General features: G+C 41.0%; 1 protein-coding gene across 9 annotated transcripts in view; it reads left to right on the forward strand.

Moving 5' to 3' along the window:
• Window positions 1-27,548, forward strand: part of SMOC1 (SPARC related modular calcium binding 1) — a 137,675-nt gene that overhangs the window by 57,866 nt on the left and 52,261 nt on the right. For all 9 annotated transcript variants that reach the window (XM_075754232.1, XM_075754230.1, XM_075754231.1 and 6 more), the window contains exons 4-5: window positions 8,938-9,037; window positions 11,258-11,305. In XM_075754232.1, coding sequence (XP_075610347.1) covers window positions 8,938-9,037; window positions 11,258-11,305 — 148 coding nt within the window. The remainder of the gene's footprint in view (window positions 1-8,937; window positions 9,038-11,257; window positions 11,306-27,548) is intronic.

A 27,548-nucleotide genomic window follows, 5' to 3' on the forward strand; every position in this document is an offset into this window, starting at 1 on the left:
GCTTCAAAAAGATGGGAGACAAAAAGCTTTGGGGTTGCTTCAAACGCTTTGTGATGCCTGGGGGAAGAGGAGAAGAAAGATTTTTTTGTGATAACCTACCAAAAATTTTTATTTCTCCCCTCAGCCTTACCCTCCCATTATCTGGTGTGTGGGAGTGTTTTTGTTTTGTTTTTTTTTAATGGTGAAGTAGAAAAAATTTTCTCCATCCTGCCAACTTTGCATACTTTGGAGCAGCATCATATTTGTGTACAGCATGGACCATCTTATGAAGGTGGGAGTAAGAGAAGGTGGCTGCAGTTTCTTGCAGTCTAACTACACTCTCAATTGTTGAAATTTGATTTTGTGTAGAGCTGCTCGGGTTGTGTTGGCACTGGAGGGGAATACTTAAAACCTAGCACAGTGGGCCAACTAAGTGTTCCATGTTAAACTTTATAGTTCAAGAAAAAAGGAGGAAGGAAAGTTGACTTTCCGATGTCTCTGTCAGCTGTCCATCAACCTCTTGGAGACTAAAGTAGGGGGTGCAGGTGAAATTTTTATCCTAATAAGCTGGACTGAGAGTGCAGTTGATAAACCCCTCTGAAAGAAAACTTTATTTAGAAGGCTGGTACTGGTGTCTGGATTGCTGAGCAGTTGCTGGGCCTCTTTCCTGCACATTCTCTGGCCAGTGTGTGTTGCCAGTGGAGGGGCAGCATGAAACTGCTTACAAAAATTGTGTGTTTTCAGCTGGCAGCCAAGCGATGCTTCACATTCTTCCTCTGTTCAGTCCTATCTGTGAACACTAAAACGTTGTTGTTTTACCTGGCATGATGGAAACTTCTGATCCCTTTGTAGCTGGAATTAACTGAAATTCATATCATTCCTTGGGTTGTAAAAGTACTCCATATTCCACATACCTCAGGAAGCAGCTTCATCATTTATATTGCAGCATTTAAGGTCATTGTCCCTGCATAAGATGTGAATGAAACAATGTCCAAGGAAGCTAACCAGTTTCAACCTGCATTTGAGACAAATATTTCCTTTAACTTCTGGTCCAAATTAATTAAACTTTGATTTTAAAAGGATATATAAAAAACAGAGTTTTGGTGAACAGTCTAAACAGCTTTTGCTTCCAGCAACTCATTAATAGATCTCATCTGGTGGAGGTGGTTTGGATACTGCATCTCTTGCACAGAGAATTGGCACCCCTGGGTTCTGCTCTGAGGGGAAGCTGTATTAGGCCAGTTCTTGAAGTCCCTGAGGCCTTGCTGAAGTCAGGTCTGAACTGTTATTAGTTTATTCTGGTTCAGTACCCAGAGACTTGCTCCATCCAAACTCCAAAATCTCGGTTGGGAAGTCCAAAACAGAACAGCATCTCTCAAAGAAGTTTCTAGGAGAAATACCCGCCATGGTCTTCAACCTTGAAGCCTCATCCCAACAAGAATCTAAGCAGATGCATACGCTTCAGGGTATACCCTGTATGCAGAGTTGGCTAGGGAAACTTTTTCAACAGCTTCCCCCATTCTATGTAACTGTTATTGGAGGAATATTTTGGGCAGAAGAAATTCTGATCAGAGGGGAGACCAAGATGCATGCATATACTTAAAATATAAAATGTCTCAATTGTTATAGCACTCACTCAAGATGTGGATGACTTGCTTTCACGTCTTGAGCTGAGCCTCTTTTTTGTAGATGTTCAAGCCCACATCATCATCCTTGCCATCAGACTTCAAAAGATCTGGGGTTTTGTCTAATTTATTGTGGGAAATTCTTGAAAGTCTTGCAGGCGTGAAAAACACAAACGGTGCAGGTTTGGGAGCTGCATTTGGTAGTGGTAACTATATGGTCCCAGAACCTGTTTGGTCTTAACCAGATTGAACTGTTGCTTTTGTGGTTTATCATTCTCCTCTTGATTAGAAACTAAATTGCAGTCAATATGGGTCAACACTGAAAGCAGCGCTAAGTGAGGCTGGGAGCTCGAGTCTGCCCTTTCCAGCTCCTGGAACTGCATGAAGTACAAAACTGTATGAATTTGAGGCTGGATCCACCGCAAACTGGATGAGGCTGTAGGGTGGTGAAAAGAACATAGCTACTCTGCTGTTCCGTGACCAGCAGCATGTGCTGCATGGGGTAGCAGCTGCAGAGGGGAGACCGCTCTCGTCTTATCTCCTCCTGCTTCCCTGCAGGGCAGCTGGCTCTGAGGCCCAACAGTTAGGTGTGGTAACAAGGGTGAAGGGCCTGAAGGCAAACACCTTGGATTGTATTTAAACCTTGCATGACAGAGACATCCTGTGTGTCTTACACTTGTATAATCTATCTTTTTTCATTGTCTGTAAAATCTAGACCAAAAAGAATCGTTGCCAAAAATTCTATTGCTTGGATGGCCGGTTTGCCTAGACATGGCTAGTTATAATGGGTTTTGCGTACTGCATGAAGAGGAGCAGGCACTTGTCAATTCACTGGTTTTAGCAACTGTTTCTATGCACCGTGTGTGCCGCTTCCTTTATTCTGGGAGTTTATGTATTGCAAACATATTAGAAAATCCTTTTTTAGCACTCCTTACGCATCTAAAAATGTGGCATGGATTTGCAGTATGGAAGAGGTGGTGATATTACAGGCATGATGGGATGTCTGTAAATGGGAGCAGACCTGATGAATTGCTCTGGAATTGCTATTTCTTTATGTTTTAGTTTGTGTGGGGAATATTACTTCCTATAATGAAATCTCACTGCACTTAGCCCACAGCAATGTAAGTACACAGATAAAATTTGAGTTATTCACAACATAATGCTTGTTTGAAATGTGTAACTAGATTAATTGTATAAAACTGAGTTCATGTACTGTTGTGCAAAATTGGACGTGACTAAAACCAGTTTCTGTTCCCAAGACTTGCTTTCTCCTTTTTGCTGTTATGCTGTATTTTGCATAAATGCCATTCCTTTTCCATGCTGCACTTAACCTGCTGTGATCTGTTCTTCATAAACAACAGGCTCTATTGGGTAATCTGCACACTTTCTTTTGCTGCCTAGTGCCATTGGGCATGTTGCCATGGGCTGAGAGACTTGCATTCTTCATAGTTTTCCCCCAAGCGGTTTTTTAGAAAAGGTTGCTGAGGTTTTAAACAGGATCAGTTTCAGACAGATTAATATGAACATGAATAATGTTAACCCTGCTTTGGGGGTGTAGTGTTGTGGGGCTTTTTGTGGTGTGTTTTGCTATTTGCTGCCACCTTCCACTGTCTAGCTGTGGTTTCTTTTCCTTGCAAGTCTGCATACACGTGGCTGAGAGCGAGTCTCCTTGGAGAGTTTGAGTTTAGGGCTCTCAAAACTGCAGCTGCTGGTGCAGTTATTGATGCAGCACTGAGATTTCTCTTAAAGCAAGTGCATCAGTCAAACATGTTGTCTCACACCAGGATCAGTGAGTGGGCTGACTTTGTCAGAGCAGTTTTCAGTTATCAGATAGCTTCCAGAGGACTCCCACATCTGGTAATACAAGTCTGTTTGGAAGGAGTGATCTATATTACGGTCCATAGCAATAGTTTCATTCTGCGCTATGCCGACGTATGTACAAAGTACTGCCTTCTCCTAAGTCCCACAAACAGACCCCTTTCTAAAGCCATGGGGAACCCTCACAGCCTTCAGTGTGACTTCATGATCCAAGTCTGTTCCTCTGTGTTGGCTAGTGTAGCACCGTGCTGGGCAGAAAGACAAACTCATTTCTTAATGCAGCACGGTGCTGCAGGGCACTGTGTAGACATGTCCCGCATTCCCTGGATTCTGTCTATTATTTCATTATTCAGTGCTCATACTCTAGTGATACTAAGCTCTCAAGGACTTAACCTCTCCTTTCAGAAGGAAAGAACAGTCTGTCTTGCTGTATTAAAGAAGCTCTTCATAAAGAATCTGGGCTTTAATTATTAGATAGTTCTGGCTTTTTCTGTTAAGACATCACTTCTATAGAAGACTGTAGCTGGAGCTCTCTGAATTCTGCTCTGCAGATTCGGCTACTTATGCATTTGCTTTCTTCCTGCAGCTCTCATTGTGTTTCTCATAAGGTAGCAACTTTGGTTATATATGGTATTTCTTCAAAGTACCACCAGTTAAGAGAGCAAAGGAACAGATTCTTAAAGCAGGAATGGACATCCTTAAGGAAGATAACAATGTAAGATCATTCTTAACTTTAAAGAGTCACATTCTGTGTCAGAAGCAGAGAGTCTCTCTTGGGGATCCCTCTTCTAAGCTAAAAATGGTATCTGTGCCAGAGTGTGTGTTGGGACTGCCCTTGACCATGGCTAAGATTTTTTTTTTGCCACAAATAACTTATTTCCCTGGTTATGTGAATAGTGAAATTCCTGTGGAGCAAACCTTTCTTGAAGGATGCATAGACTTGAGGGAGGTGGCTGCTGCATAAAGCCCTGGTGGGAATATTTGTCTGCACAACATCATTTGGGAAGAATTAAATGTGAGCAGGGAACAGAAAAAGTGACAAAAATTATTTAAGGGGTTGCAGTCCCAAAGAAACTCAAACTTGACATGCAGACTGATTCATAGCTCCCTAAAATTGTCTGTAAAGGCAAGGCAGGCTTCTGACAATAGTCAGCTGACTCTTAATCTAGCAGAAAGTATGACAAGATCCAGGGTCCAAGCAGTACAGCAAGACATTTAAACCAAAACAGAGGCATCGCCACTTACAGTAGAATAAATAGTCATCAGACCAATATACTGATTATATGCCTCTAACTTGGGTTCAGAGGATGTTCTAGATAAGCCTCAATGGCTCGAACAAAGGAAAGGCTTGATTAAAGAATTGCTGTGTGATACTGCGGCTTCTGCTCTGTGGGTCAGACCAGATGATCTACTGGCTTGGAAAACTTATTTAACTGTTTTTACAGTATTTACAAGGAACACTCGGGTGCAGCGAGGGTTTGGAGCCCTGCCTCGTGCTGCGAGTGCGGTCAGTAGCTCTGCTGCGTGCCCTCAGCAGTGCCATTCAAAAACTGGATGTGTTTTTTTATCTTCTCTCATAAAAGTATTGCTTTGAATGCAGAGGGAATATTTTTCTTCCCTTCTCTCTGCCCTCCATTATGGAAGGAGAAATGTTTGTCTGATCTGCGATGGGATAGGAGTCAGTTACCAAACTCTGCATCTGAACAGCAGTGAAAGGCTAGTGTGAGTGTTGCTGTTCTGTGCTCAGCCCAGTGCTTGCCCGAGGTGCTCTCAAGCCTCTTACAGCAAACTTCTGCTTTCTCTAACTCTATAGAGACTGGTTTCAGCCATCACAGAATTACTGCTTTGCCCCTGTTTTCTCCCTCATAGATGTGCATGCAATGTCTCTCCCATTTCCAGCTTCTCTTTTGGAAACAACCACTTGATCCTCCTTTGTCAAATGGCTGTAAAGGGAAGCTTTGGAATGCTTGGGAATCTGATTCTGGCACTGCCAGTGAGATACTGAAGAAACTCAAACAGTAGTTTCTTTTTCCCTTAGGAAATTAAGAGGATGTGGAGTCTGTCAGTGACTGTAGTTTTAATGTTTTCATATTGTAATGAAGTTAAGAGCAGGATGTTCATTCATGGTGGCTAGTACATTAGCTGCTAGAGAGGGGGAGTAGAGGATCTGCTGCTACACTCTTAATTTGGGTAATGGTGGCAGAGCAATACTTGTTGGGTTTGTTTCGTGCTTTTTCATCCTTCAGTTGAGGCACAGTTGAGATGGCATATATCTCACCCTTGAAAAATAGGAACAGTGTCCTCCTGCATGATCAGGGATTCAGGTGCTTGCAGGGCTAATGCTGCTAATTGCAGCTTTTATTTCTGATTCCCTATTATGTAACTTAAAATGTTCAACTGTTGGACAAGTGTATGTAAATTTGAGATGTCAAACTGTCATGTGCCTTTGAGCAGTAATGAGCATTCTGTAGCTGCACCTTGGTTAGCAATCAAGTTTATTTTGTATATAAATTGATAAGGTATTTTCTCTGACACAGTACTTAGCTTTTGAAGACTGTGAGGCAAAAAGTCAAACACACTTTTTCTAACATGTATTTTGATAGTGCCCAAATTAACTCTATTTATTGCATTAGATCTATGTAGTAAACAGGTGTCACTTTTACATGGTTACTCTTCTGATTTTAACAGTATTTAAAAATCTTGCTACTATGGGAGTAGAATGATGATAAATTTAAAGTAGAAGATTTAAATGGACTTTAGAAACAGAACCTGAAACCTACGATAATTGGAAACTCATTGGAAAAATTTAAAGTAAAAACTTGAATTTTTAAGATTCCTTACTATAGGTGTTCTGGAATAGCTGACACTTTTTACAAAGTTTGTGTTTATATACAGTGCTTAGAAATGGTATTGGGTCAGTGATCATCTTTACACTTTTTCAATGCCATACTAGTGCTATGTAACTAATGGAAAGTACACCAGTGTTTGTTTTTTTTCCCCTGAACCCTTGACCTGCAAACTGCAGGCCATAGGCCACTTATTGTGATGCTTAAATATGCTGAGACCTGGTCAAGTATTATGGTGAAAGATAGCATCTCTCAACATGAAGACATTCAGGAAAGCCAACTGCAGTGATTTTTGAGGAGGTTGAAGTGTCTATTCTTCAGGGTAGTTGTCTGAATAAGGGCTGAGACTTCATTGCTGCTATTATCTGTAGTAGGGAAGTCCTTTGGTGCTGTATTATAACACGTAGTGGTTGTGAAAGTGCTGTCAATCTGAGGTTGGTTTTTTTTTTTTTAACGGTGGCAGGGAGAAAAAAGGGTCACGGGATAGCAGTCCAAGGACCAGCCTTCACTAGCTTATTTACAAAATTATTTTGCTTTTATGGATGTAATGTGCTTGGCTTGCATAAATGAGTGTATGTAATTGGTAGCTCTCCATTGAGATGAGTTGCATAACATGTTAGTTAATGCATCTGTCCTAACTTTATGTCAATACATTTTTTGGACTCCTCTGCCATGTAGTTTATTTTCTGAAAAGGCTTGGCTGAAGGACTATCAAGTCACTAACATTTGAATTTTTTTAATGCTGGGTACACTGGATTTTTTCTGTAATGTAACATGGAGTGGTCTTGCCCTACGAATTCAAGACCCTATCCTGGAATTTGGCTTCATCTCTGGGTAAGATTCTTACAATTAATGCTTAGATGTAAAGACAGCTTCTTGTGCTGTTGGGAATGCAGTAACGTGTGTGTGATCAGCAGAGATAAACACTAAACACAGCAAACAAAGCAGTTCCATCACACTTATTTTGAATGTGCAGTTGATTAGATTGAACAATAAGAAATATTTTGCAACTTGATTATTGCTAATTAAATTCATAGTGCTTTTGAGCAATTTGCAATCAATTTTGTGATATATATTGAGAGAATAAAAATGAAAATGTGCAGATAGCAGTGACAGTGACTTTAGTGACATGAGTACGTGAGATTATTGTTCATTTTGGCTGCTAAAAGTTAATTTGCTTGAGGCAAAATGATTGCTTTGCACTTTAGTCAAACCCAAGATAAACACTGGTACCATGTAATAATTGCTCTTAGATCATGTTTTATGTGATACTCAAAGCCTTTAAAAAAGACTGCTGTTAAGTCTGTGAACAAACTCCGCTACCTTAGGGAATCGGAGCAAGCTGTCAGCAAGGGGGAATGACTGTTCTAGCTCTGAAGGATCCCTAACAAAGAGAATGGTACAAACACCCCATCACTCTTCTGTATGGAGAGGACTGGAATGGGAAATTGGCTTCAGTGAACTTGCAGGGGAAAAAAAAAGAGAGAATGGACAGAATTCAATTTACAAGTAAAATAAAAAGGCAGTTTCTGAAGTGATCTCATTTCATGGCTTTTTTCAGAAATGGATTGAAGGAGCCATGATCTCTAGCTTATAGTAATGTAGGCATTTCTATACCATTTCAAGGTGCTGGAAGTACTGATGTGCACACTCAACCACAACTGAAAGTGTGGCTTGAATCCTAGAAAGAATCTTGGAAACTGTTAGTATTTACACAGATGACTATGATGATCGTTTATTTGTGTCTCGAGGGAAGTCAAAAGGCATCCTGAACTTCATCCAAATGCTTGATTGCTCTCTGAAAGCTGGGGCAAAGGCTGTAATTAGATTTATTAAATTGGATGAAACTGCCACTGAACTAATATCTGCATAGATATTACTCGGAATAGTCTGCTAGACTAGGATTTATCTATTCTCACTTTAGAATTCCATATCTGAACTAGTCATTCCTAGTGGTGGAGGAAGGAACTGGGCAACTCTAGATGTTCAGTTCAGGTGTAGAGCTTTAAAGTTAAGCAAGATGAATCTTGTGCTGTGTACCTTTTTGACTCATTAGAGCCTTCATCAAATGTTCTTAAGTCCTTGTCAATACATGAAGAGCATGTTGGATCTTGCTCCTACTGCCTAGGTTGACATAGTAACAGGAATGAGCTTAAATCTGTCTGGAGAGGGTTTGTTAACATAACAAATCAGTGTTGCATTTTTCCAGCCGTGTTTACTGAATGAAATGCTCTTGAAATGCTCACAGAAAGCTGTTCTCAAGCAGTGACTGTGGAATTGGGCCAGGGTGGCCTTTCCTCATCCCAGTAGTGGGACAACTACGTAATGGTAAATAGTAAATGGGATTTAGCAGAGGGTGGTGTGAGCTGAGACACAACTGCTGTATTCCCAAACTGTAGTGTTCTCAGCTAACTACTTGTAACTTCTTTTGCCTCTTGAATTGCAGCTAAAGGAGTTGGAGTAGGAGAAATTACCTTTCTTTGGGGAGGGAGGCGAGGGGAGAAAGAAAAGTTAACGATATCAAAGGTACTTCTCTGCGTGACCTCCTCACTCTGAAGCATGTGTTTGTGATGTGTCTGGGTTGGGACTTCCATTAAGATGCTGGATTATAATAAAAGTCAAGGGTGATAGTGAGAAATGAAATGCCTGCTCTTTGTTTTATCAAACAGGTGCAGTGCCATACCTACACTGGATACTGCTGGTGTGTGACACCTGATGGCAAGCCTATTAGCGGTTCTTCTGTACAGAACAAAACTCCTGTATGTTCAGGTACTGTGGGAGTGGCTTCAACAAATACTAATTTGATAACCAAAGGGGGATGGGGAGAACGCATCCTATTCAGAGTGCTTGATCTTTTCAGGTGACTTAGCCAGTTTACCCAATTTAATACTGCAGCTGTGCCTCTACCTCCCTGTGTGCTTGCTGGCATTTGGAAGCTGTAAGGGAGCTTGGACTGTGGCACATCCACCCTACAGTTAGGGTACAGACCCTCCTGCAAGGCTCACTGAGAAAAAACACTAAGGTAACAGCCTGTGGTAGCCAAGGCGATTGTTGCAGTGTTGCTGTGTACTCCAAATGCAGAGATTCCTATAGCAGCTGGGATAACTTTTTTTGTGAGCTGTATTTTAAAGAAGTTGTTCTTGGGCTGCATTGAGTGGGCTATGGAGTCATTTTGCCTGCAGAGTGATGTCAGTTAAGAGTTTCCTAAGGTGGCTCTGAGAAACTGGTAGTTGTTGACTACTAGCCCCCAAATCTGGGCTCCTGCTGTTATAATGGATTTGGGTCTTCTGATCATGTTGCTCAGTTCCAGGATCCCCATGTTTGTGTCATAGGGCTAGACAGCACTGGGCTTGCACCACAGTGTGCAAGAGGGAGGTCCAGAGCCAGGCTGTTACTCTTGGGTTTATTAAGTGACATGCTTTTGAGCTCTCAGCCTGACACTCTGGGCTCTGTTGCCCTATGGCTTACTGGGCCCAGATCAATCATTTTCTGTACTTAAAACAGAATGATGTTTGGTTTTTTTTCTCCCTGCTATACAATATGGCAGCCGATGGCTCAAATGGGATGAGATTGGGATCTGGGTTTTCATATGGCCCTGCAGTGTTTGCCCTTTAGACGTGAGCATGACAGCAGTCAAACTTGGTTTTTTAATCCTTCTCACCTTTTTCAGTGTCCTCTTGGCTGTAGGGTGTTTTGTGGTAATAAGCAGAGTGACTTGCGTGAGGGTTTGATTTGAGTGGGGAGAACTGTCTGGGAACCAGTGAGTCGATGTAATTTGAGGGCATGCTTGGTGTTTCACAGGTACAGGGAAAGAAAATAAGGTTAATATCCTGGTTTTGTGTAAGGTGAATTGCCACAGTAATTTGGCTTAAACCTTAGAATATGACTGACTTCCACCATTTCCAGTATATAGCTTTGGTAGGACATGCTTTAGAGTTTTGCTGATCTGTTCATTTAGTTTTGAGCTGTTCATGAAATTGTGTTGCCAGGAAAGTAAATTCATGGTGTATTGTAGGACACACCGATGTTAGGCCAATGATGAATAATATTAGGTATGTGCTTCCTACCTGTAATTCAGCAATAGATTTGTGGTGAACTGATCTGCAAGTGAAAGTGCCTGGGCAATAGAGTTTACATTTAGAGTTTGTCTTGTCCAGACTCTTGGCCCTGTCAGAGCCACCTCCTTTGGAGCTGACTTTTGATCCCTGTTTCCTGAAGTAATCACTGGAACTGTTTAGTAATGGTGCACAGAAGAATCAGTTTCCAGGGAATAAAGCTATTAAAAAAAAAAAAGCTTGTCATAGATTTTTTAATACACTTTGGTAATGGATTTGTTCAAAAAGCTTTTATTATCAGTTCAAGTTTTAGTGGAAAACAGTATGATGAAGCACTAAAGCAAACTGCAGAAATAAGTGTAGAATCATATATTGTATGAAGATCTAATTTATATTAAAAACCCCAAGATGTGTCGTATTCAAATACATGCTGGATCTTATTCAGTCTCCCTTTTCAAACAGCTGGGGATGTTCAGGGGGTGGTTGAAATACATTTTCTGCAAATTGTCCCACTTAAATCCCTTTCCTTTAGAATACTGCCCCTTGCATTCCCTGCACACTCTCCCCACCTGTTTTTGATTTGTTCTTCCTGACATTTGCAAATGAAAGAAATTACTCTTATTGATCTTTTCTTCTTGCCCTTGGATTTATTCCAGGTTTCTTACTAGCACGCTGCTCTGAGCTCTTTCAAATCACTGGATCCAGCTACTAAAGATTTCTTGTTTGCCCTCATCCTGATTTAACATCTTAATGCATAAAATTTCCTTATGCTATCCCAGTTGGTTGAAGCCACAGGCTCTCTGAATTGGAAACTGAGCTGTTGGCAAGTAAAGCCAACGCTTTGTGGATTGAGATATTGACTGTATTAATGTGAAATTATATGTTCCGTGTGATCATGCCACATCTGAATAGATGTCTTTTTCTTCCCCTTTAGGTTCTGTAACTGATAAACCATCAAGCCAGGGTAATTCAGGAAGGAAAGGTGAGTGGAGTCCTGTGCTTCAGCAAGTTGTTTTATAATAGCAGCTGTCCAGTCAAGGCCCTCGAGATAATTCAGAACCTGGGTTCTTAACCAGCTCGGTGTGCAGGAGGCTTATGTACCTTTAGACATCTCTCCTCAGTAGGAGGAATAAGATGACAGTCTGTTTGTGCACACCCTGTGGAGCAGAAAATGATGCTCTCTGCTCATCAGCTGAGATGTAGTACCTGAAAGCAGAGTTCACACTGTGCTTGTTCACCTTGAAGTTTACTGAGAGTTTTTCAATAAAATCCCTAGAGGTTAGGAAGGCTATCAATATGACTAGTAGACTGGGAATCAGGAGTGCCAATGTCATGGTTGTGGCTTTATATGCATTGAAAGGTGAGGGTTTCAGCAGAGCATAAAACCCTCTGGCCAGCTGGAGCAGTGTTGGATTCAACCCTAGCTGTGCTTGGAAACCTCACTCTTGTGCATTGGCCCTCCTTTACACTCCTTTCTTCAGTCCTTGCCTTTCCTGAGCAAGGCACTAGATGTGTTGTTCTCCTTCTGTGTCGTAGCCCTTCTGTGTCCTCTGATTTGCATTCATTGAAATAGTCTAGGGAGGGGTGACCACCGAAGGATACAACGATGACCGGTCAAGTTTGTCTTTAGGCATTCTCCACATGCTGATTTTCAACCCTTCACCCCTCTACCCCCCCATTCAGAGTCAACTTTTGAGTTTGTCTCTTTACTACAGGAAAACAGTGCTGAATGCATCCTTATTCTGCTGGTGAGGATAAAAGCTATTTCCTTGGAGAAGTTCCTGTTTTGATATCTGAAGCAGGATTTTTACTGTTAATTCTCTAAACCAATTATTCCTGACACTTCAAAATGCAGGAAAAGGCCTTCCTTAATGCCAACGCTTTAATTTGAAGAACATCATCTATGCTGGGACTGTCAGTCCAGTCCAGAAAGCACTTAATAGGAATGATGGATTACTATGTTCAGAGCAGTGATGCGCTTTGAGCATATCTGCTCTCCAGTCTATTGGTTGTGTATAGTAGCTTACGAAAAAGTAGGGAGAAGAAAGATGCAAGGAAAGCTACTTAAAGACTGAATGCCTGAGCCTGCTCCTTATTTTAGATAAGGATATGTCTCTAAACCTGTAATTGTGTGTGTTAATGTATAACTGGCACCTGAATGCATTGTTATCATTCTGTTAATGCAATCATTGCTAGTCTAGCCTGAAGTACAAGCAAATCGAGTAGCTCTTGAAATCTGCATTATTTTTGAGGGGGAATTGTTTGTAGGCTTCCTACCTGAGTAGTCCTGGTCTGTTGTTCTAGAATTAGAAGCAGCTGACATTGGATTTCATAAGAAAGAGCAAAAGAGGAAAACATCTGAACTTGTTTTTCTACTTCACTCCCTTTATTAACTCAGAGGTTGGAACATGCAAAACAAGAGAACTGTAAATGGAATGAATTAATCTAAAATTTGTAATATAAATTGATTCTCCTTGGTGCTGCCTGTGGCATCCTAGTTCAAGAATGGTACACTTGGTCATGTGGCTGCAGAAACATCCTATGCAGTAGCTGTCAAAAGGAAAATGTTTCCCTCTGAGCCAGCATGCTTCAAGCAATCATGTAAACTTTGTCCCCGCCAGTTCTGAATCTGTTCATATTTGTTGGAAGCTCCTGCACAAACCACTTTGGCCTTTCTCCGTGATGTTAGAAAAACACTTGTGACCAATTATTAAATAGGTCTTTTAAGATCAAGAGGGCTTTTAGAAGCTGAAATAACTTTGTTTAAAATCTGATGGACTTAGCACTACATTTTTGGCTAGTGACGAATGCCTAATCTACGAATGAATTTGGCTTGCTTATCAGTGTTTTTTCTTAAGTTACCTTGAGTGAAAATTCCAGTATTGGGACCTGTTGTAAGGAAGCTGGAACCAAGAACAGCCTAGCTTCATTGAAGCAAGGTGGTCACTGGAGCTCTGGCTTCTCTGAAGACTGGTGGCTAGCCAGCATGCATACAACTGTCTATTCCAGCTGAGTGTTCAGACTCTTTCTACAAAGATTGCTCTTTGCAAGAAGACAGAAAGGGCAGGATGAGGAGGGGTCCAACAGGAACTGGGTCAGTGATGACCTTCTGTTGTAGAGGCACATATTGGAAACTTCTGATATCGCTTTGGGCAACTGCTATCTGTTTTGGGAGCTTTTGGACTTTCCCCACTGCACAGCAGACTCCTCTCTCCATCCCTGGATGAGGGTCTCTGGCACAGAATAGGCACTCTAAGGAGGAAAAGGAATAGCTAAGACTCTCAAGTTATTTCTTTTGTCCCGTTCATACAGGAATGTAAAATATGGAGCTAATAAGCTTTGTGTGATGCTGGTGCCTTTCAAGTCTTCAGGGCAAAATGGTTTGGTTTTTTTTTTTGTATGGAGGCTGCTGTGCCTTAGAAACAGTGCAGATGGGTAGGCTTAAGCTGTTGGTAATTAATGAAAAGGAAGACTTTACTAGCATATTAGCTGTCCTTTAGAAGAGACAAATGAATGTTGGAATGAGAAAAGGGCTGGCTATTGATATTCACTCTCTTTCTCAAAATGTTTTGGCCTCTTTTCCATCTTGTTTAGCCTTAATTTCTGTGGGTCAGTTGGTATGAGGGAGTCACCAGAAGATGTGAGGTAACATGCAGTTCCACTCGCAGGGTCTTTCACTACTGATGAAAAGAAAATGAAATGGCTTTATAGTCACATGCCTTGGCATGTAGTTCTAGAAGTGGTTCTGTGGAGCTTTCTGCAGAGAACAGGCAAGGGTGCTGGCAAGAAATCCTCTTTATTTTTAAAGCCCATGCTCTGGTTGTCCGTGTTTACATTGCTGCTATTGCTCTATGATGCAATGCCAGTTACTCATACAATTTGCCCTGTAAGGTAATTTAAATCAAATTAAATTGGCACTGAACTTAAAACTTTAAAAAAGAATGTATTGATTTGTTCTGTGTCTGAGACGTGCTCTGTTGCTGGAAGGCAGAGCAGACCCAGGCCTGAGGAGATGGAGGCATGTTTGTATGAGGTAGAATGGAAACCCAGGTTTTCCAGGATGTGCTTGGTGTGTGAACTTTGCAGCTTAGACACTTACCACTGTTCTTTCTATGCTGAATTCAGGCTGCAAGTGAAGAACAAGTTTCCAGGACCTTTGTCAGAAACACAGTTATTCTTGGGTGGGATTAGGATATCCAGAACCTGCAGATTTCTCTTGCTGTCTGTTCCTTATTCCAACTTGTTCCTTGTACAATCCTTTCTTGTAAGGAGCTTCTTGCACTAATTTACTCCAGTTGTTGCTTAGTTTGAAAGGCCTGAGAGACTTGGAAGATGCACACTGTACCCTCCAGGGCTGTATCTCCCCCCTCTCTCCCACTGGGAGGTTCTTAATGTTTTAAGAAGCAGTGAAAGGCATCCTTGGAGCCAACATGACTGGATTTCTTCCCTGCCTAAAGAATGCAGAAAGTTCCTTTCCAGCCAAAGGGAAATTGTGCCACACATTTGAAACAAAACAAGCAAACACCGAAACAAAACAAAACTCTTTATCTGAGGAATGCTGGGGCTTTAGGGAGCTCAAAGCTACAGATTTGACGTATTGCAGCCCTGAGTAAGTGTCTTTTGCAAGCAGTTTTTAAAAAGTAGGCTAGTCAGGAGACAGAGATATGTAAAAAGCAGTCATGTCATTGCTTATCTCCCCCATAAAGTCACTTGGTCTTCCTTATTAAAACTAGAAACTGAGTGAATTAAAAGTGGAGAGATTGGAAATGAGTGAAGAAGAAAAAACCTGAAGTGGGGATACTGGTTTGTTAGTGGTAGTTAACTGTTCTGGACACTGAGAGGTGTTGATACCATTTTTAAATCAACTGAGTGAAGGAAATGGGAAAGGAAGCTTGGTTCTATAACCTGGGATTAAAAGATGATGCAAGTAGAGGGTAAATACGGGCTGGATAAACTGTCAGTGTCAGTCATGAATCTTGAGTGGTATGAACTCCCTTTTTCTTTCATAAAGTTTCTTGCAATGCATAAAGTTTCAGGCCTACTTTGACTTGCTTTGTTTTCCTCTTGCAAAAGCTGCCAATAGCATCTGCAGTTCCCAAACCTGGGGTGGGTACAGTGATATTGGTGAAATGTAAGTTCTGATGGCCCCACAGAAGGCAAAGCCTGGGCTGAGCTCTTATTACATTTACAATCCTTACGTGTAGAGATGACTCTTGTATGGAGTTGTGAAAAACTTTGCCCAATGAATTTGCAGTCTACAAGAAAACACTGAAGCAATTTGAGGAACTTAAGATGAACAACTTAAAATTCCTGTCAATTAAACATCTAGAATTGGGTTCCTCTTTGTGGGTCTAATTGTGAGAAATGGTCTTAAAGGCAGGCTTCATTGCAGGGAAATTCTCTACTGCAATTGTGGGCAAGTCAGCCCCTTCTGTGGCTCTCTTCCTGCTGGTTTCCAAGAGTCTTACCTCTAGAAAATGGTAATGGCCTCATTGTGCAGCCAGTAGACTGAGCAATTTGAATCTGTAATGAGCCATTAGTCTGAGTCAGTAATTAGACTAAGCAGTAAAGGGTGAATGCTCTCTTCAGGCAAACCCAAGTGGAGGACAGCTTGTGCTGATGTAAATAAATGGAATTGCTTGTACATGGAGACCTGGAAGCTTTGTCTGCTGGTGGTAAGAAGTCAGGTGCAGCTGGCACTGATTCACCTGCAGTCTGCTCGCAGGGAGGGGAGCACGCTACCTCCACAGAGGTTAGTACGTTTCAGAAGACAGATATCGTGACAAAAATGTCAAGTTGAAATGTGACCAAAACCTGATAATGCAACTTTGGTTTTTACCTTCTCCAGTTCTTTCTGGATTCAAGCGGCTACTGACCAAATCTGAAACAGACCCGTGCTATTACACAAACCAAGCTTTGAGTGCCCAATTATTCCTGCCTCTCCACCCTCATAAATACTGAGAAAATGCTTTGTGGTGTCTTTAGCAGCTTGTGGAGGATACAGGAAAGATAGAGAAATATTGTATGGCCTTCATCAGTAAGGTGAAGGAAATACAAGTTTACTGGGGCAGTATGAAGTCAAGTGGTGGTTCTAGCTGGTGAACACCATCTTATGATGAATTTATTGCAGAACATTAGCAGGTACAAAGTCTGCAGTGCTCTACACAAACAATTCTTCTGGATCCCTTATGTTACGTATTTATTTTCAAATAAATAATATACTAGTTTGTAAGTCTGGGTGAAGGAGAATTTTCATGCAAAAATTGCTTTCTGGACTGAGTAACTCTGTCATGTAATATTCCTAGACCAGGGCTGACATGTTTGTCAGGTCTTTTCTGGGGGAAAAGACACAGGTGTACACAAAGCATGTGCATGCAATTTGATGCTTCTGGACAGAGCTGTATGTGTAGCGTAGTGATGTGGAAAGTCAGACTGCGCTATGCATATATAAATCTGCTTCCTAAAAGCAGCAGATTTGCTGTATGTGTGCTACATGGATGCTCCAAGTCCTTTGGATGTGCAAAAGCTTGATTTGTCCTACCATGCACTGATGGTGACAGTTTCTCAGTCTACCCTGATAAAATTTAACGGGGCAGGAAATAATCTCTGGGAAAAACGTGAATGTGTGCTGATTTTCATGAAATGGGGATAGAAACTCTCAGGTGACTGAGAAGTAACTGGGAGACATTAGTGCAACAAAACCACTGTCCTGCAAATGCCTGAGTGGGCTGTGAATAAAAAATTCTATAGATGGAATTTGTAGGACATAAGATTTTGGTTAGCTTATATTTATATTTCTGAGCAAACTTAGCAATGGAATTGAAGTTTGCTTCTCTATTATAAAAATAGGTCTGTAAAAAAAATACCATTCTCTTATTAGCAGGTCTGCCAGTTTGTAGATATTCAGAATTCTGTCTGGTTCCTATCACTATCCCTATACTGTATATAATCTATGAAATTGTTTATTAAATTCTAGTTAAATGCAATTGTAGAAAACAAGTGAATTTCACATATATGGCAGATTGTAGTTTGCCAACATTACAGATTTTATAGAGAGAACTCTAGCTTTTAATTGGGAGTTGTGATCAATTTTTGTGAGAACAGGAATGTAATTTTACAATATTCTGTATGCTGGATTCACTTTTCCAGAGTTGAGCCAATGTTCTAAGAAACACTTAGATATATCTCATAAATCAAACAGATTTTTGAAATATTAAGGTCTAGAAGAAAAATTCAACCTCAAATTTGCTATATAAGCAGTAGAATTAAAAACAAACCTGTTGGGTCCCCACATCACTGAGTTGTCTGAAATTGTTTAGTTTTCATCAAGACATTTTTTTGTGGGCCTTGGAACATATGTATCAAATTTGAGGTTGAAGAAAGTCTCATTGGCAAGTTTAAGCAGAAGGCAAATTCTGTTCTAAAGTATATTTTGCTTGATATAATGCAAGAATTCTGCTTTCATCTATAAAGCAACAGTTCTAATCGGTAGGTTAGTCTATATAATATGACTTAATAAAATTGTAGTTTACAAGTGTTATTATGGCAATCTACAGACTACTCATGTCTGTAATGTCTTAAGGACAGCTGTAAAGGTTTTTAAATGATTAAGTCATGGTATGAGCAGCCTGGTGAGTAGATATAATAAGCAGACTAACAATTGATTAAGCAGCATCTGTTAAGGTATTATTAACTGTTTATGTGCTATACATGGATTTCTGGTGTCTGACCAATTACAGCTTGCAGAGAAGTGGAATAGTTCTGGGGTCTGTGGGTTGTTTTTGTCATTTAAATACTTCGTAGTTATGTGGCCTCAACACCTTTTCTTTTTTAAAGAGTTGTTAAAAAAATTCTTCCCATGCTCTTTGAGTTTCTGGATCAGCATGCCAAGATGTTATACTACTATGCTATGTATTTCTCTACATCCTTTAAAAAAGCATCATTATAACTTTGAAATTAATAGTCCTAGACTTCCTGTCTTCTGTAACTCGTTCTTAAAAATAAACCTGAGGATAAATTGGAGAAAATGCTGGGCTTGCAGATAAGTGAAGCTAGAAGCTGTTTTCTTGTACCAGCCTAACATGACCCTATTTTGTTTGAGTATTCGTATCCTGCAGAAGCATCTACATGTCTGAATGTTCGTGCTGTTTTCTTTCAAACCAAAGTAATACATCAGGAAATGTATTTTGTTGTGGGTGCAGGGGTTTAGCTGAGGGACTGGAAGTACTTTGCTTTCAACTCCTTTGCCCCATAAGCTCTGTCAAGGTTTCTCTATAAGAGAGAAGCTATGAAATTGTGATGTTAAAGCTTGAATGCACGCAGAGCATGTGTGTTTGTAAATAAGGTGGGGAAAGTTGGAGAGGCAACCCGGATGCTTGTTCAAGTTCCTGAGACAGCACCTATGGGAATTAAAGCTTCTTTAGAGCAGATCTAGCTGGAATAATAGCTTCCCTTCATGGGCTCATCTGGGTTTTTGTTTTATGTTGACAGCAAGGGAGATGTATTGCAAAATGCTTTGATAAAGGCTAGGGATGGGAAAGGTCTTCCTGACAGACTGAATTTCTCTGGGCTGTGTCCATGTCTTTTATTACATGTCACTGTGCTCAGCTTGGTGCTCAGATTCTGATGAGACCTTTAGGTGCTGCAGCAAAACAATTCTCAAGAGTAAGGACTTGACAGGTTTTATCTTGGCTGTTCAGCTGCTCACAAATACACCTTTAAATGATGATCAGTTGTCTTGGGCTTGTTTTGAAGAGTTAATCTGTGTATGTCTGGCAGTCTGTAACTTTGAAGAATGACCTTCCTCATCCTAAAATAAAAATATTTTAATTTTGAAAATATGGTATCACTTGTACCCTGTGTACATTTTTGAGACGTGCTTTGTTCCATACATACTGATTTACTGAAGCATGTTAGAACCTTTGGAGGTCCTTTCAGCACTACTCAGTTACCCTGCCTATCTGCCTCTCTCTATTCTTCCCCATTCCTTCCCTCACACAGAAAAAAAGTATTCCTTCAGTTTCATAATCAAAAACTCCTTTAGACTAAATTCAGATCCTGGGGTGAACTAGCTGGGGCAATATAGTTAGAGAGTTGTGCTCACTCTCTAAAGCTCTGAACCTCTACTCTTAATCATCCTGGGGGGAAAAAACCTGCAGAAACAAACAGTGAAGAAAAAAGTTTCTTCCCCTTTCCCTCATTTGCACACATGCAATACAGACGTAGCAGCGAGGTATCCATTCTCTTTGCCTGCGAGGAAATGAAAAGGCGTATTGTAAGCCCAAGACTAGTCTGGTTGTCAGCCAGGAATTAGTCCTCTAAAGGAGAACAGGAGAGGGGCTGGTGAGAGAAGAGACTGGGCAGGGGGAAGGGGGAGCTGGAAGGGGGAAAGTACACTTTGAGATAGGTTCAATGCACACGGCTAGAGATGGAAAGGGTCTTGTGCTTCCTCAGCATGCAGGTGTTGGGAGAAAGGAAGGGAGCTTGTGTTCTTATACGTGGGCATGTATCTGGGGGAGCAGGGTCAAAAATTTAGACTATTTACTTAATCCCTTGGAACGGCTTTTTTCTCTTCTGTTTTCTTTTTGTGTTTAACAGACTGCTTTACAGGGGACACGTGTGGTAATTAACACATGCAGCTGTAGGGCTTCAGCCATATGTCTGAATTTCAAATGGCCATTGATCTGGGAAATTTGCTGCTGTCTCCACCCCCCACTTGTAGGCCGTATTCCTTGAAGATGTGGGGGAATTTATTGAGTCTTTACCTTGAAGAGACCAGAGCTGGAAGGAGAGGAGTGAAAGGGAATGTGTGTGATGTTGGGGGGAGAGGGAAGGGAGACTGTGAGATTCCAATCACACCCTTCATGCCCCTTGCCCCAGGCCACCATATATTTCAGGTAGCTTCTAAAACATTCTCAAAGCAGGGGATCTGATCATTACTCACATGAAGTTTGCATAACAATTGCTAATTTTTTTTCTCCTTGTTCAGCAAAGCAGTCTAAGATCAGAATCACAATGGCCTTGTGGGCTTCTCAGATGTGCTCCCCTTTCCACAGCTGCAGGTATCTGGCCTCTTACACAGCCTAGAAGTGGCAAGGTGGAGTTGATTGTGTGCTCTGAGCAGCCTTTTAAGAGAGGTAGTCAAGGAGGGGCTGTGTGTTGAGAAGGGAACAGAGAATACTTCACATCAAAGCAGAGGCTCCTGAAAGAAGATGTGATATATTGTAGGTAGAATCAAACTAGAGAAGCTAAACTAAACAATCATATGGTGGTTTTTGCTTTTCCCAGCTGTGATCAGGCAGCTGTTGACAGTGCTATAGAGCTTTCTGCAAACTCCTCTCCAAGTTTGGGGCAATGTCGAGTGCTAAAATCTTGCTATGAGATTTGGTGTCTTAAGTGAAATATTTCTTCATGCGGAAACTTTTTTGCTCCCTGTTTTATTTCAAATGTCACTCAAGGCAGCGAGCCAAATGGAAGATGGTTCAAAATTAAGATACTGTGATTTATAATTCTGCAGTATCTATCATACTTACAGTGCTTACAGGGTGAGATAAAAATGTATTCTTCCACCAAGTAGGAAGCCATAAAAAAAAAGTAAGCCTCTCTTCTTCCTCTTCCTCGCCTTCAATCTATTTTTAAACTTTCTCAGTGCTGATTCCTTGATCTCATCACTCACTCCACAGTGTAACACTGATGCTTTGGAGGTGTTTCTGTTCTGGGGTAAAAAAAAAAAAACAAACCCCAAAAAAACCCCCAAAACCCAAATCATTCCTAGTAGCGTGTGCTCCAACTCTTGCTGAAGGAGGACTGTGATTTACCCAGCACTTATAATATTGCTACTCTGGTTTTGTGTTCTGCCTGTTCTCTCCATTTTCTCTGTGAAGATTAGTGCCAGGACTGTCTGGAGTAGCCATGTACCATACTGCCTCTTCTGACTCACCTGCCTTTTCTACCTTTATTACTATGGGCAGTGCTCCTTGGGAAAAGATGGCCCAGCATCCCTTCTGTGGATTGGCATGACCTTTTCCAAATAAATTGATTTGTATAATAATAAATAAAACCAAATAAACTGGTTTTGTATAACTTTAGTTATACAGATGCAAGGCTTAATTATGCTTTATTCACTGATTATTACAGCTGTTTTATTTCCCTTCAGTTGTTTATCTCCTTGAAGGACAAGGTTTTTCCTATTCTTCCACTCCTCTTCATTACCTTGATCCTTTTGCCTAGAGAAAAAAGGAAGTTCTGGATTTACAGCCATATAATTGCTGAGTTGTGTTTACCACAGTACGGTTTTTCTATGCCAATTGAACCGTGAAGGTGTCTGCTGGTCAAAGTGAGCCTTAGACTCAGTTTTGAGACTGACTGCAATCCCTGCAGGTAGCTGCCATTGTCCATTTGGAAATATGTCATGATTCTTCAGCAAGCATCAAGTAGTCATGATTTTTTGGTAACAGATAATTTTTGATGCTGTGTGTTAAGACCAATCCCAAAAGCCACCCAGTCTGCCTTGGTTCTTTTAGCTATCTCTCCGTTTCTCCTTGGGTATGTGTATTAGCAGGGGGATGACACCAGACTTTTGAAGGACAGCTAAGTATGCAGCTGAATGAAAAATATTCTTTACTTACACAGAAAGCCTCTTTCTGTAGCCTGTATGAGTTCTTTAGGTTTGAAGGTACTCTGATAGCCTTCCTGTGCGTTGTTGTAGCTGAGGTTTTTACACCATTGAAATTGCTGCTGGTGCTTAAGGAAAATAGCCATGCTCAGTGGTAGTTGCAGGTTCTTCTCATCTTTAGCCATGCAGAACATTGTTAGAAGCTGTGAAAGTTTGGTCTGCTATGACAGGTAAGCTGTGATCCTGTCCTGAAAATTTACCAGATGACTGAAGCAGAGCCTGAAAACTGAGGTGGGGTTCTGAGCTTTGCTCCTCTTCTCATTCCAACAAGTAGTTGAATGAGTGTTTTTAACCATGCTTGCGTGGCTGGTGAGGATGGGCTCACAACTTGTGTGCTGCAAAATGCTATGTTCTGAAATTATCTGCTGTGAAATAAACAGGTTTACATGTAAATGTATGACACTTACATGTAGTGTTTCTAGGCAAGCTGTATAGTGGAGCCAATGGACTCTAGGCCAAAGAGGGATTTTAGTGTTGTCCCTGCTGCTGCCTAGCTGATTTCATGAGGTATATGAAAAATACAAAGGAGGATGAATTCTGACACCATGGGATTAGGAATATGCTTGTTTTCCAAGATGAAAGTGTTGCATAGTTTATACAGTTATTAAGAAATTACTTTTTTGATTATTATCTCAGCAGGGTGGCAAGAACAGCAGCAGGATAGAAAAGATGGAGCAATACCAGGGAAATACTGCCTTCTTCCAAAGAATTGCACCACTTTCCCTATGAGAGAAGGGAGGAACTTGGCTCAAGGGGGGAGAAATGGTCAAATCTGGTGCAGTAGAAGAGGTAGATTAACAAATGTATGACTTGCGCCTTAGCAGCTCTTTCAAGAGCCTTTGCGTGGATGATAAGCAGGTTCTTTAAGTTTTTTCTATTTTTTTTTTTTCTTCTCCTGGCAATTTGAGCTACTCTGTGAATGAATTGAAGGTTTTGACTTAAATCAAGACAATTAAAACCATTGCCAATCTAGATGCCATTCTCTTTGGGGAAGGGACATAACTGAAGGAGTTAAGGCTTGGTTCTGTAGGTTGAGGCTGATGACAACAGGGTGTATTTCTAAGCCATACAATGCCACGTGATTTCTGTCTAGCTTCACAAACGAAACTGCTGCGGGGATTGTTGGGGATGGGTGGTAATAACAAGTCTCTGAAGATGACAGGGGGACGGACACACACACACACACAATACCTTCATAGCTTGAGTGATTCCACATTGATCAAAACAAAGCTTTTCATGCAACTCTAAACTGGAGATGGTCTCAAACTACCCTGACCTTTATTACCTGCTTCTCCTTTTTAGCAGGTAAGTTTCAAATCTGGCCTTTGAAATTTATTTTCATAATACTTCCAGATCTTTGAAGGCACTTGTTTTGTCTTTTAGGAAGGAATTTGTGGAGTCTGAAAATTGTGAAACTGCATGAGGTAAACCGATGTTCAATGACAGGTCTTCTCCATTCAGGCTTCCTTGCATTTGACCTTAGAAATGCTCTATTAACCAAACTGAAACCTGATCTCCTTCTCTGCCCATCTCTTATGGACAAATTGCTTTGATAAAAAAGATTATTTCAGTGTTGGACTTTGGCCCAAAAATTAACTGAAAATTCTAGTTAAGTTCAAAGCAGCAGGACTGTGTGCATGTTCCTTGTTCTGAATTACTTCTGTATTCAGGCCACTCGAGAGATACTGCTGCTTCTTGTCCAAAACTCCAAGTCTGTAAAATTGGTTAAGACTGTGGTTTACTGTTCACAATTTGGAGAGAAACTGGCTGAAAAACCAAGAAATCTTATTTCACAGGTTTCAAGGTTTTGGACCCCTCATTTATTACTCACGGGAACAAAAGAAAGATCACATAAACTTGTGGCTCCCTGCTGTCCTCCCAAACTAGTTGATAGCACAGTAGTTGGGATCTTAGCTTGAGAAAGGGGAGAGCAAAGGGTGGGTCTCAAGTTTGAATTAGATGAGTGCTCTAAATGCTGACTTTAATTATATTAAGGTTCTTGCTTTGTCTTCTGCTTGGAAGCATGCCCATATACCTGATGAAAAGTATTATTTGTAATGCTGCATTTCTATAAGTGAGTTAAAACAACAACTTTTCACAAGTACTGAAGCAAATTTACATCACTAGAAAGTTCACAACCAGCTCAGCTTGATTCTCTGAGCCTTCATGGCTGCTGCTTGTTCCTAGAATAATATGTATGCATCTCTGCATTGGCACCAAAATCCGTAAGAGTTTTGCCATCAAAGTGGTAGAGTATAATGGTTTAGTTTTCAGCTGCATTTGTCCTCCATGCAGTAGTCCTAGGAAGATTTTTTTTTTTTCCCTCCCTAGAAAGGTTTGCATAACTTGTAGAAGAGAGTCAGGTATTTAAGTGGTAATTACCATAGGGCTTGGTTCAACCTGTAAAGTTCAAATCTGAATCTGGATCTGAACTTTCCCAGAGGCAGGGGGTGTGTTTGGACATTGTGTTGGTTTGACCTATTATAATGCAAGCTCTGAAATGCAGGTCCAGATGTGGACTGGGATTCTGTATCTTCTCAAGTATGAGACATTCAGGGCCACTTGTTTTGTTTAAACTGACTCCTGTTAAATGATACATAATTGAAATAATATAAAACTGGATCTAATTTTGGGGAAGGTGTCTACAGCACTGTGTCTGAAGGGTAATATCTTGCTGTGCCTTTATTTTTTAAAAGGAGCAGTTTGCTGAAAGCTACAAAGAATGAGAAGTTAGAGGGCAGGTTTGTTTTGGCTAATTACTGTAGAAGTACCTTGAGAACTTAAGCAGTAAATGAAGACTTTGGATTTTAGAGAGATCCTATCTGAATCTCAGGATTCAACAATTTTAAAGCTGCCGAATCCCAGAGACTAGAGTATTGCTATTAATACAGAGTGCTGCTCCAGACCCCTTTTGACACGTTTGCTTTTGAAGGACCAGGCCCAGGAAGAGAGAGCTCTTTGTTTGCGGTCAGAATAAACTCATTGTACACCCAGACAATTAACTCTTCAATTGACTTGCCAGCCTCTGTAAAGCACTCCGGTCCCCTCTGTCTATCTCCAGTTCTATTCAGACACTTAAGCACACCAATGTTTTTTGTTTATTATTCTGAAAAAGTCCTTCACAAGAATAGTCTGAGCGGATCAACATTGTCCTCCCAGCAGCATTTATCTCCGCCTGGCAGTGAATGTGTCAATCAGGAATCAAAAAGCCAAACAGTGGAGGCTTTGAATTGTGTCACGGGGGTCAGAGTTACTTCCAGCTGTCTGTGCGTGGGATAGGCTTTCTTGCAGGGCGAAGAATTGTGCTGCCATACAAATGCACTGACTACATTGGACCACAAAGTCCTTGGGGCTTGAGTGGCTTTTTTCATGTTGACGCACCTGCAAGGGAGTTGTGAGGAGGGAGTGGGGGGGAACTAATGCCTTCCAGAAGGCACAGGGAAAGGCTCCTCATCCTATCTGGATGATGCCTGGAATGCAGTGTTGCAGTAAACACCGTCTGCATCTGTTCGGCATACGGAATAGTTGATGTAGGAAGGGAAAAATCACTGCAGTGATAGAGCAAGTCAACCTTTGCAGTTAAGAGCTCCTTTAGCCATACAGAGCCCTTTCATGTTCAGCACTTAGGCACATTTTCATCCTTTTAAGCAAAACTTTTACGTATTTTGGTCTGTGTCCAAATGTTTGTGCGTTGTTATATCTGAAGGGAGCATATTGTTGCTGTTTCTTAAAATGGAGGCAATGAAGAGTGAGAACTCGCTTTTGCTAATTTGGTTTAAAAAGTTGTTTTTTTCTTAACAGCTGTGGGATCTCCATGCATAGGACTGGAAAAGGGGTGTGAAAACCTGGCAGGGAAGTCTATCTGCACTGGTGTATTTCCATTTCAGCTGCTTGGCAAGAAATTATCTTGATTTGGCTGGATTATAAGATTTTCACATTTTTTTGGCATGACTACTAACTTTCTGCATTTATATTGGCAATATATGTCTCTGCATAAAAGTTGCATGGACTATTAAATTAATTATGACTTGCTGAAACTATTTCATTTGGTGTAGGGAAGGATTGTGATTAAGGTAACAATTTCTTCCACCTCTACAATACTGGAAGGGACATGTATTTTTATGTATAGTGCAAACACAGTTTTTGTCCTTTTTTAATACTTAAAACAACACCCCTAAGCTAGGGGATAATGCATAGAAATGTCAAAGTTGTAAAGTTTCATCATCAAAATTCAGAAACTGCACGGATACAGAGAGCTTGAGTTGACCTGGCAGGTCTTTGCTGCATCTGACTAGAGTTACTAGAGGCACAGAAAGGTATATGTATGACTGAAGTCTCTTAGTGCTCAAACCTACGAAAGCTCTTCTCCCTTCCCATTGATTTGACACACTCACCAACGGCAGGCTTTGCTACATTGAACAGGACATGCTAAGAATTCACTCATTGCCCTGGCTATCTGTGCTCAAAGTTGTCTCTTTAGCTTCAGCTATGCTCTGTAACGGCTCACCCAAAACCAGGTGATGGTAAGTGAAGAAACCACTTGACACTGGACAAAGGCTGCCTCCTCCCAGGGCAGAGCTATGCACTCAAAATTGTCGTCCTCTCATTCTATCAGGCTGACTTAGAGCCTGGGAACCCTTGATGTTCAAGCTGTAGACTTGCAAAAAAGACTAGATTTTGTATGGGGCCTGGATGGTTGACCCCATAAATGCTAGCACTCTTTAAAATGGTAGAAATGTTTACAGTGTGTCGCATGGATTCCAGGGAGAACACATAGGTGAGGTACTGAAGATTGAGGTTGCTTAGGAAGAGTGCAGATCTTAGCCTGTTAATGTGGTGATGCAAGTATACAGATGACTCTTGCAGTTGGGTATATTTTCCTAGGCAGGAGATGTGATATACAGGAGGCTAATTCTATCACCTAACTTCCCCTTTCTTCAGCTTCCATTAGGTGGTTTGAGGCAAGAGCAGTGATTCACAGCAGCAGGCATTTACTTCACATTTTTCCATAGTAATTTATGTTTTTTCTATGTCAGGGAGTTTACTTTTCCCCAGACATAACTTGAGCTGCTCGTGGCCTCCATGCCTGTCGTTCAGAGTAAAAAGATCACTTTAACAGTCATCTTTCACATGAACTGAATCTCCTTGTCCCTCAATCCCAGTGCACGCTCCAGTCATTCCAGATGTGGATGCTTGCTAGACATTCTGCACAAGGGTAAGGGAGGGAAGTCCTAGTGGGAGCATACCGCTAGCAATAGATCTGAGTTATTGTCAGGCTAACGCAACAAAAACTGTTCTTAAGCTTACAAGCTTATGATAGTTGTAGTGCAAGTGGGCTTCATGCTTATAGCCGTGGTATCTTCATCTGAAAATGGCTTAGGGAGAGTTGTTTGGACCTGCCTGTTTCACTCTTACCAGTGATAATACCATTTTTAAGTTGACACCAGTTGAGCCAGAAAAATCAGTTCAGCTTTTGCAGGTGTACCCTAGGAAAAGGAGGCTTACTGGAAAGGAGTTTTATGGTTTTAAAACTGTCCCATCAGAGGTATTC

Source organism: Balearica regulorum, chromosome 5 (genome assembly GCF_011004875.1).
Source record: "Balearica regulorum gibbericeps isolate bBalReg1 chromosome 5, bBalReg1.pri, whole genome shotgun sequence".
NCBI lineage: Eukaryota > Metazoa > Chordata > Aves > Gruiformes > Gruidae > Balearica > Balearica regulorum.